We start from the raw sequence: 11,014 nt of genomic DNA, 5'->3' as shown, positions 1-11,014 counted from the left end.
TGAGAAATTTCTGTTCCAAACGAAGTCATCGATACTAGATTGTGGAGAAGTGTGGCTCACTGGTTAGAGGAGGCAGACCTGGAAGCAGAGGGCAGCCCGGGACAAGGGTTCAATTCCCGGCTCGGCGGGGTCCTGAGTCCTAAAATGTCCATGGACTCGACAATTCTCGCTCCGATGCCTACTCGATTCACGGGTTCACACTCTGCGACTCTGGGTAATAGCTCGCTTAATCTCCACAACGGCCCCTCGCGGCGGGATGCCTGGCTTTCACCTTGCGGATACCCTGCTGGGGTTATCTCGCAGGGGAATACCAGGATGGGTTCCCTAAGCAAGCGCTTAGAAACCAGTGATGATTTGCGCTATATAAATACATGTACATTTACATTTACATTTACATTGTCATCTGTGAGGAACCTCGGGGCATATTATCAAGGGAGGCGATAGGAAATTATCGCCGCTTTACCGGCCATTTTCGGCCACTAAGCGGCGATAATTCTATCGCCCTATTAGCAGGCTGTCGCTAACAGCAGTTAGCGACGGCTTGCAGGCGATAGCGAGCGGTTTGGGGCCCGCTTTGATTGTCAGCGATATTTATCGCTTATGACATGCAAAGTGGGCGTACCCAACCTGTAAGCACGAATATCTCCAAAAACTAACGCCTGCTCAGACCAGTTCTTAGCCATTATATCCAATGGGAGGTGGATATAATGGCTAAGACCCTGTTAGCGGTAATGCGTAAATATCGCGGTATTCTAAGTGATATTCACGGATTTCGCCGCTATCGCCGGAAATTTTAGCGCTTTTGAGATAAACGTTGCTAATAGCACGTTATCTCATTGATAAAATCCGGTGAAGCGCGGCGATAAAAAAATTGCTGCTAACCCTACTTAGCGATAAATATCTTTTTGTTGATAGTATGCCCCATTGTTTAATTAAAGTTCTCTACCAAAAACCATTGGATTGTACTGGAGGGAAGTGATACTTTCGGTCACTCAGCAAGACTTGAGGATCAGCGAACCTCTGGCAGTAACGCTTTGAAAGTGAGCACAGATTTTCCTGGAGGTGTCCTTGCCTCTGCCATCACCGCTAAATGTATTACTGGAATTATTATATATAAGAACAATTGAACATTTATCTGTTGAGTCTTGTCCCTTCTTTTAGTGTTGAGCAACATATGGTTTCCGGGAGGTTAATTAATGTGAGGTTCACTTAACTGATAAGGTCCTGAACGTCACTCTCAGTGCTAATAAAAATGCTCACCTTATTTTGGATATTTTGATATTGCGTAACATTGATTTATTTTTTTACGGCGCTGATGTTACAGTATAATATATAGGATGTGAGTCATGTGAAGAATGTGTTTGCCTGAAAACATTTCTAACAGTTGCGAAATTTCTTGTTCACCTCATCAAAGCTGCAGGGCAGTGTGTTGCAACTGGCGAGTGACGTCATAAACTCTTTGTTCCAGATCCTCCTTATAATTTGCATTTTCGGCTCTATATGTACAGAGATTCTCCACTCACTGACACTCACCCAGTCTGGGAGCTCCCTGAAGAGACAGCAGCAAGCAGTGAGAGTCACCCTCTGACGTCAGACAGTAGGTAAGCATCTGAGATCACGTCTCTCTGGGGAGTAATGTTGTGGGAGGGCTCCGAAGAGACAGCTGTGAGACTCACCCTCTGACATCAGACAGAAGGTAAGCGTCTGAGGTCTCCCCTCTTTGGGTAGTAGTGTTGTGGGAGGTCCATGAAGAGACAGCTGGCAGCAGTGAGACCTGACACAGTGAGTCACTGAGTGTAGAAGATCCCTGAAGAGACAGTAGTGAGACTAACCCTCCGACATCAATCAATCAATCAATCAATCAGGGGTTTATAAAGCGTGCTACTCACCCGTGAGGGTCTCAAGGTGCTGGGGGTGTTGGAGGGTGCAGCTCTGGTTCAGTCAAAGAGCCAAGACTTGAATCTCTTCCTGAACGTGTGCAGTCCAGTCTGCTGGTTATGAGTGAGCGGGTGACGGTCTTTCTGCATTCAGGGGGACTCCACTTGAAGGTCTTGCGTTGATCTGGCGGATCTAGGTGAGGGAGGAGTCTAGAATGATGTTGAGGGTCCGAGCGTGGTCTATCGGGGTGGGTGGGTTTCCCAGGGCAGAGGGCCACCAGGAACTGTCCGATGTAGTGGGGGAGGGTCTGAGGACAAGGACCTCTGTCTTCTCGGAGTTCAGTTTTAGGCAGCTGTCGCTCATCCAGGCTGCAACGTCTTTCATTCCTTCTTTGAAGCTGAGTTTTTTGTCTTTGGGGTTCTTTGTGAGAGAGAGGATGGGCTGAGTGTCATCGGCATACAATACTATGCTGAGACCATGCTGTCTGACGATGGCGGCGAGGAGGGCCATGTAGATGTTGAAGAGCGTGGGGCTGAGCGAGGATCCTTGGGGTACTCCACAGTTGATCTTTGTAGTTTCAGAGAGGAAGGGAGGGAATCTGATCCTTTGGGTTCTGCCGAACAGAAAGGAGCTGATCCAGTTGAGGGTGGTACCTCGTATACAGGTGTTGTGGAGTCTGGCTGCGAGAGTGCGGTGTGAGATGGTGTTGAAGGCTGCGGAGACATCTAGAAGGATGAGGGCCGCAGTGCGGCCCTGGTCGAGTAGCATGCGAACGCCATCGATGGCGGCCAGGAGGGTGTTCTTGGTGCTGTGATTGCTGTGAAATCTGGGCTGGGAGGAGTTGAGGATAGCGTTCCCTTCGATGAAGGTGGTCAGTTGGGTGTTGATGAATCTCTCGGTGACTTTGGCTGCGAAGGGAAGGAGAGAGATTGGCTGGTAGTTTTTCAGGTCCGTTGAGTCTGCCAAGGGTTTCGTGAGGAGGGGCTTCACCTTTTCCCACTTCCAGTCATCGGGGAAGATGCCGGATTCGAGGGAGGCGTTGATAGCCCGGCCTAGTTCGGGTGGTATGGTGGCGGCGGATCTTTGGTAGATGTGCGGTGGGCAAGGGTCTGTGGGGGCTCCTGAGTGGGTGTTCTTCATGGTCGTGGTTGTGTCTTCAGTGGTGGCAGGTTTCCAGATGGTGATGGTCGGCTGGTTGTCGATGGTGGAGAAGGGGGTTGTGTCCGGAGTCTGTTAGCTGAAGTTGTCATAGAGGGCCTTGATTTTTAGGTGGAAGTAGGCGCTGAGCTTGTTGCAGAGGTCCAGAGATGGTGTGACGTACGTGGCTTCGCTGGGAGGTTTGGTGAACTGCTGACTGACGTTGAAGAGTTATTTTGCATTACTTGCATTGGTGTGGATTTTGTTCTTGATAAAGGTCCGCTTTGTGGATCTTATGTGCTGGTGGTATTCATTCATGGCGTCCCTGTAGTTGTTCTGGTCTTCGGTGGTTTTCCTGTTCTGCCAGAGTTTCTTGAGGCATCAGAATTTAGGTAAGCTTCTGAGGTCACCCCTCTTTGGGGAGTAGTGTTGTGGGAGGTCCCGGAAAAGACATCTGACAGCAGTGAGTTCTGACACAGTCACTCACTCAGTGTGGAAGATCCCTGAAGAGACAGCTGGCAGCAGTGAAACTCACTCTCTGACATCAGACAGAAGGTAAGCGTCTGAGGTCACCACCCTCTGGGGAGTAGTGTTGTGGGTGGTACCTGAAGAGACAGTTATGAGACTCACCCTCCTACATCAGACTGAAGGCAAGAGCCTGAGGTCACCCCTCTCTGGGGATTAGTATTGTGGGAGGTTCCTGAAGAGACAGCTGTGAGACTCACCCTCCGACATCAGACAGAAGGCAAGGGTCTGAGGTCACCCCTCTCTGGGGATTAGTGTTGTGGGAGGTTCCTGAAGAGACAGCTGTGAGACTCACCCTCCGACATCAGACAGAAGGTAAGCGTCTGAGGTCACCCCTCTCTGGGGATTAGTGTTGTGGGAGATCCAGCCAACAGGCGTTTCTCATTCCTGGGGGTCATTGGCCGCAGCCTTGAGGTTAATCATAGGCTCTGTATGGCCAGATTACTGATCCTTTCCTTAGCACCTTGATTGGTCAATAGGATGGTAGTTAATGTCCCCTCACCTCTGACCCTTGGAACCATGGCATGCATTGCCAAAGCCAAACCTTCATGTGCATGACGGGGTGTCCTCACATCCTCCCCCTCAGTGGAACGCTATGATACTTGAGTCATCAACTGTCCAAACTACCCACCCCATAGTGACCCCAGAGCCCTTCCGGCCCTCACAATACACATCATGGGCCCCATCTCATCTTGCTTTCCTCAGATTAGGATGAAGCCAGGGCGAAAGGACCATTTCAAATATTTATTTCTGTTCATTCATTTTAATTAATAAATTAAGATGCAGAAAAAAGAACAGCTGGGATTCGCAGAGGAGCAAAGACAGCGGCGCTAAAGGAAAAATTAATACGTTGATAAGCCAAAGCAAATAATTTGTCCACCAAGGTAGCAAACATATGACTCAACTCGTACGCTTCTTAGTAAACATTCTGGGCCAGAAGAGAAGTCTCTTAATTCCACCTGCAAGAGCTCTTAGAATCCCTTTCAGTTTCTTCCTCCACAGCTCCATTGGGGGTCAGAGGTGCCCAGCCTAGTGCAGGTGGAAAGGTGAAGAAGTAGAGGTTGAAAGTTTGAGGGGTTGATAAACTTTGCACTCTAGGGTGTCTCGTACCCCAACAATCTGACAACATCACTCTTTGATTAAGTGGTGCCCTACCAAAGGTAAGGACAGCGCCTAGAAGTGACTGATGCCAAATATAGCAAAGGGATTTCCTTCATTCAGTGCTTGGTCACCACAGACCATAGTGACTTCACCCTTCTAGTGGTGTGTGTCCTACACAGCTTAATAATCACACACTTTAATTGATCCACATCCCCAGTACCCCGATAACTTTCATCATTTACAGAGTGGTGTCCCCCTGAGCCTCAGAACTTTACTCCTCAAGAGACCCATGCCACCCCACCATAGGAACCACTCTTTAGGTGACCCACAGCCCATACATCCTGGAGACTCATAACTTTGAGTGATCAACTTTCCCCGATAGTTCCCAAAACTGGTCATTCCTTAGTCGCTGGACTCCACGTTCATTGCAGGCTCTACTCATACCCCTCTCTCTCTACTTAGTCCTCCTGACTACCCCCCAGAAACACTCGGGCAAGCTCCACTAATCTAATCACAGCCCTACAGTTTAAGGTGCAACAAATGCCAGTCTTGATGCCCTACACATGGATCATACCATTTTCCTCCAGTGGATCCAGACCGTTGAAAGAAGACAGCAGACTTTCTCTCTCCCCCACCAATTCTCAAACCCAACCACCATCAGTGGAACCCCTGAAACCTTCTTAAGAAAGATTTCTTCCATCCCTGAACCTGCCCTACCAGTCACCCCACTTCTGGTGTTCTGCGAGTAGGAATGAGCGATCCATTCCATGAACCATCTCCCTGACCAGTCCCTTTCTATTGAGAACAGACTAACTACTCACTGACGTTGAAAAGGTCTTTCACATACAAGTCTCAGAGTGGGATATCACCACCACCAGAAAAACAGTTCCCCCGGGGTGAGATATTTCCTGATTGTAAATTCCTCCTATTCCAAAGTTGGAAATGAGCATACCTTGCCATGGTAATTCAAGCACCAAATTTAATATGTTTTGCCTTTCTACTGGTCCTTTTCCACTGATAAGCTTTGGCAAGTTCGACCAAACCCCCCCAGTACCTTCGCAACATTCATGAGTGAAGAGCGCTGGCCATCATAGCAAGACAACTTTCCACCACTTCAGCAAGACACAGATCACTTCGAAGGATCAGTGATCTGTTCTCCACAAAACATTGAGGGCCATATTTGTCATGTAGTTGTGTCGCACTTGCACTACGCGACAGGGTGCATGCGTGACACAACTAATAAGTGCGATTCATCAAGCCACGCACGACCTCCTTGCGTGGCCCAGAGTGGCTTGATACATCTGGAGTTGCACAACGCACTGCAAATCGTTGTATTGCGTTATTCTGCCCCAGGGAAGCCTTCCATGGGTGGGGCATGGGTGATCTCACGCAACACCCATGGATTATAACCTACTCCTAGATTTACCAGAAGTGGTAGACCTGCCAATGGGCCAATACTGCTACGCCTCATATAGCACTTGTTACCCCTGATGGGTGTTGAAGCGCTTTTCTGGCGAGTAGCACGTCACTCCAGAACCCATAAAGGATTAGTGTTGCAAATTAGTATAGTATAAATATGAAGTAATTTGAGTAGTAGATATGTTATTCAGTTATTTGGGCAATATATTAGTATAGTTGAATATGGAATATGGAATTTGAGAAGTGAACATGTTAGTCTGTTAACTGATAAGGATAGTGGAGGGATAAAAGAGTGATCAAGGTACGTCAGTACCGAAACGCGTAATGGCCGACTGAGTAACAGCTCAATAAACCAACAAAACTTTTAAACTTACTTGGGTCTGTGCTCCACGTTTCTTTTCGAGAGGAGAGAGCGCCTGCATCCTGCTTGTGGAGTGGAGTGGCAGAGATATATATATATATATTTTTTTTTAAGGTCCTAGCAGTAGGAAGAGGCTTTTGGATGAGTAAAAAGGAGTTTTGGGAAGGAGTCAGAGGGGAGAGTTTAGAAAGGTTTGTTTTAGGGGATCGGTGTGGTAAAAAGAGGTGTTAGATGATACAAGGAGGGGTAGAACAGGAGAGAGTCTAGAAAGGGTTATTTTGGTGATCATAGTAGTGGTATGGGGTTTGGGATAAATGAGAGAGTGGATGTAGAGGATATATTGAAAGATGTATAGGAGGAGAGATAGGGTAGTGCATTAGAAGGAGTAGTAGAAAGAAGTTTGAGATGAGTCAGAAGGTTGGGCTAGAAGATATATTGAGCGAAGTATAGGCTGAGAAATAGGCTAGTGCATTGGAAATGCTAAATTAGAAGAAAGTGATAAATATATACATCCATAGGTACATTGAAAGTGTATAGATACATAAAGGAGGTAAGTATATTTAGATTAAATATATTGATAGAGGCACAGGATGAGAAATAGGGTAGTGCATTGGATATGCTTTTTCAGACTTTGTTTTGTAGAAGAGTGATCAGTATTGTGTGGGTGTGTAGCAGGTGTGTTTTTAGTGCTGGTATTAGCTGTATTAGGATAGCAATCGTGTAGCTGTTCTTTATTGTGTTCCTCATCCAGCATGCTAAGAAGACGTTTTGATGGGTCTACGTGTGTATGTGTTGGAGATGGTGTTTGAGAGTGAGTTGGAGTGCTGTATTGCTTTTGTGGTGTAACATTGTTGTGAGGTAGACTTGGGGAAGTAAAGTTGTGAGGTGTGGCATATTGCTTATATTTTTTGCGTGTATTTAAGGTGGAAGGTGTATGAGCCAGGGGAGGTGGTGCAGCATGTGGGTCATGTCGTAATGTTCTAAATTGTCCAATGGATGAGAGGCGGTTAGAAGAGAGGTGCTGTATTGCTGTATCTGTGTTAGGTGTGGTGGAAGAGTGAAAGCTTGGCATTGGAGTTTGTTCCTTTGTGTGCTTTGAAAGGTGGGTATATGTATGTATTTTGTGATGGTAAGTATTATGAGGTGTTGCGCACTGAAGATCTTGTTGTGCTGGTGTGTGTGATATGTTTTGCTTTTGAGGTGTAGTGAAAAGGGGTGCTGAAGTATATGTTTCATGCAGTGGATTTGGTTGTGTAGTATTGTTTGTGAGAGGAGGTTGTGACGCAGAGGGGGTGGTGATGTGTTTATGAGTAGAGTGTATGTTGTGTGTAGGAGGGAATGAAGTAGAGATGAGAGTGTTTATCTTAGACTGGTTTGTTTCAAGAGTTACAAAGTGTGGTGGTGTGCAGTGTGTGTTGTGTGTTAGTGTTATTATGGTAGAAGGTAGAGGTGGGTGTTTTTTGGACAACTGATTGAAGGATCATTATATGTTTGTTAGTGATAAAAGGTGGACTGTTAGGTGTAATTACAGCAGGGAGAGTGTGTCTGAGTGGGATGTAGTTATGTATGGTGTTGATTGGCGTTGTGTTAGTGATGAGTGTATTGGTTAGTGGTATATGATAGAGTTGTGTGCTGTTTATGGGTGATGGTGGATATGTGTGGTAGTTGGGATAGTAGGGTGTGTAGCTGTAGTTTGGTTGGGTTGGTGGTGCATGCTGGTACATTAATCTGTGCATAGTGTTGTGCATGGTGTATATTTGGTGTGAGTGTGTTGCTCTGTTTGTGGTTGTGGATGGTGTGGGTTGGGTATTGTTAAATGAGAAAAAGGGCAGCATTTCTGGGCCTAGTCCCGACCAGTCTCGAACAAGCTCAAACAGGTAACTACCCTTGTTCTCTCCACCCTTAACAGGCTCAAACAGACAACTACCCTTGTCCTCTCCGCCCTTAGCCTCGACGCCCGGTCTGAGATGCCATAAGCCTGGCCTTTTTTGTAGCCCTAGTTTTTAGTTGACCCCTTCAGCCAATGGGAACCCTAGCCCTAACACTATCCAATCACAACACTAGCCCTAACATCTCGAACCAATAGGAGACCAGGACCTTTCAGCCAACCTTAGCCCTAGTCCAAGCACCCAATCAGTTCAAAAACCCTGATCTCAACGTCCAATAAAGGCCTTAGCCCTACCACTAGTCCCAACCCAAGTCCAAGCAGCCAATGGTACAGATAGCCCTAGTCCCTATGAGATGCAATGAAAGAAGCACACCCCATAAAGTCATGTATGTTAATATCACGTGATTCGATGAAAGTGACGTACCTTATGTAAGGCAACACACAACGCCATGTCATCCGCTGCCATCAGCACTCTTCATGGGGGGCGTTGCAGTGATACCCGAGCCTTAAAGCGCCTTCTTCTGCAGAAACCCACCTCTGGACCCTTGTTCGTTGACATCAGTGAATGAGACATTTCTCTGTCCTTTTCCCCACAGGAAGAAGTCGCCGAGAGCGGAGCACCCCGAGAGCATCATGGGAAGTAAGTGACCTGATACAGAGGCCAATGGTGATGGGGGGGCATGACCCGTGGGGGCCATGGTGGGGGTTACTGATCAGCTCATTTCAAATGTAGTGTCACTGTGACGAGTAATAGGAGGCCCCTACATACCAGGAGAAGTACTGGATGGGGGAAAGAGACATATCTGAATGAAATCCCTCTAATAAATGTAATCATGACAAGATATGGAAGCTGCACCCTTAATGCCCCAGAGGATGCTGACCTGTATGTATTAATTATGTAGGGTCTAATGGTTCATGGATTGAAACTCATTTGGTCACGTGAAGGGGTGGAGTGGTCCGAAGAGGTATAATAGCCACAGTTGGTTCGAAAAGGAATGTCATAACATGATGTACAAAGTTTTACAGGCTTGAACCCAGCGCCACCAGGAGGTGGCAGTGAATGGCTCCTGCAAGCCTATAGGGGAGAGTATAGAAGTCTGCTAAGAACAAAGAAGTAAGCAGCACAGGATGTAGGGTGATCGACCGTCCGTAAATTTCACGACCCGCCCGTAATTTGCATCTAACGTCCATTATCCTTGATGATCCCTTTTAGGGATGCCTTTTGTCCGTAATTTTGGGCATTGCAGGGAGCGGCGCTGTTCCCCTGCGAGAAGCCTCAGCTCCCTGATGGGGTGCCTCGCAATCCTCCTCGGAGCAAAAGAGCAGCCGCACCTGCCCATTGTCATCCTGTATGGGCTGATGATTGTCACATTCAGAAGGACAAGGGGCCAGTATGGGCTGTTCAACAGCATGTGCTGGGCTTCTTCCTGCCACAGTCTATGGCAGGGCATTCTGTCAGATGGAAGAAATGTACAAAAATGTCCATGCTGCTTCGGGAGAATCCAGTTCATGAAAAGAAGGCGGGGAAACAAGTTAAAAAGAAGGGGTTAGAGCTCTTCCACAGTCTCACCATTTTAGAACAGACGCATTTTCAATATTATATATAATAAAGCCATAGTTGCTGCTTTTTAGGTCTCGCCTAGCAGCACGCATGCACTGCTTAGGAAAAAGACCTTTTGAAATCGGTGCGCTTTTCACCCTAAAAACGTGCACGCGTTGCATTGCTTTCAATGGCAACACATGCACGTTTGGCGATTCCCTTGCGGGATCGAGCTTTGGCGCCATGTGTTAGCAACTATTGCTCCTGGCGCTGCTCGATTCCGCAAGAGAAACACTTTCACTTCTACCGACATTTTTTTTTTTTTTTACTTTTACCGCGAAGGCACGCACGCTTCTCTTGTTTTTATTCACCACAATCTGGGTTCTGGAAAGGCCTCAGTCTGAGATCGATGTAGGCCATAATCATGTATTTACAAACCTTTTGTGATGGTGGCATGTGGGTGAGATGTGAGTAAACAAAAGAAAGTAAGAGGGTTTGAAGAATGGAGAGAGACGAAGGAGAGGCTAGGCAGCAAGACAATGGCATGAAAATCCTTGAAGAATCCACGGCTGGCTCTCACTCCTCTCCTCTCCAGCACCAAGGAAGTTCTTAAATTATATAGAAGAAAGGCGGTAAATTATAGAAAGCGTCCGCTCCTTCACTTTAACAGCTCCTTTACCACAAGTACAGCCTCTTATTTATTCAGCATGGCCACCCGGGTGGATATTATTGCGTGCTTTCTGCCTCATGCCTGTCACTTGTTAAAAATGCCACCACTCTGTCATCGGCGCAGGGTGTCTCCCAGTGTGCTCCTGGCACCAGCCACGGACGGGCATCGGCCCTGGTTGCTGGCATCGGGAACCCACTCTGGCCTTCAGAGCCCTCTTCTCCCGCCCGCTCTTTTTATCCTCGCATTCCTCTCTCTGCCAGCAATAGAGATTAGGCAAGGCCCATCACTGGAAGGGGGAGAGAGGGTTGGGGTGATCATTATATGTGTTCCTTGCCGCCCTCTCTTTCCTGGGAGCTTCAACCTGACACCGGCCCGTCAGTCCGGCTCTGGGTGCCAATGCGTGCCGTTTTATTTCATACCAACTCAGATGGGCACCGGCCCTGGCCTGCTCCTACATGCTCACATTAGGGTGGTATACCTGTTCCTTTCAGACAT

At 47.4% G+C, this 11,014-nt stretch overlaps 1 protein-coding gene across 1 annotated transcript in view; it reads left to right on the top strand.

Annotated features, from left to right (window-relative positions):
* Window positions 1-1,508: 1,508 nt before the first annotated feature.
* Window positions 1,509-11,014, top strand: part of LOC147725695 (uncharacterized) — a 31,128-nt gene continuing 21,622 nt past the window's right edge. The window contains exons 1-2 of the mRNA XM_086964373.1: window positions 1,509-1,601; window positions 8,906-8,949. Of these exons, the coding sequence (XP_086820499.1) occupies window positions 8,943-8,949 (7 nt within the window). The 5' untranslated portion in view covers window positions 1,509-1,601; window positions 8,906-8,942. The remainder of the gene's footprint in view (window positions 1,602-8,905; window positions 8,950-11,014) is intronic.

Source organism: Lissotriton vulgaris, chromosome 3_2 (genome assembly GCF_964263255.1).
Source record: "Lissotriton vulgaris chromosome 3_2, aLisVul1.2, whole genome shotgun sequence".
NCBI classification, from domain to species: Eukaryota; Metazoa; Chordata; class Amphibia; order Caudata; family Salamandridae; genus Lissotriton; species Lissotriton vulgaris.
This window is presented reverse-complemented; position numbering and strand designations above follow the sequence as displayed.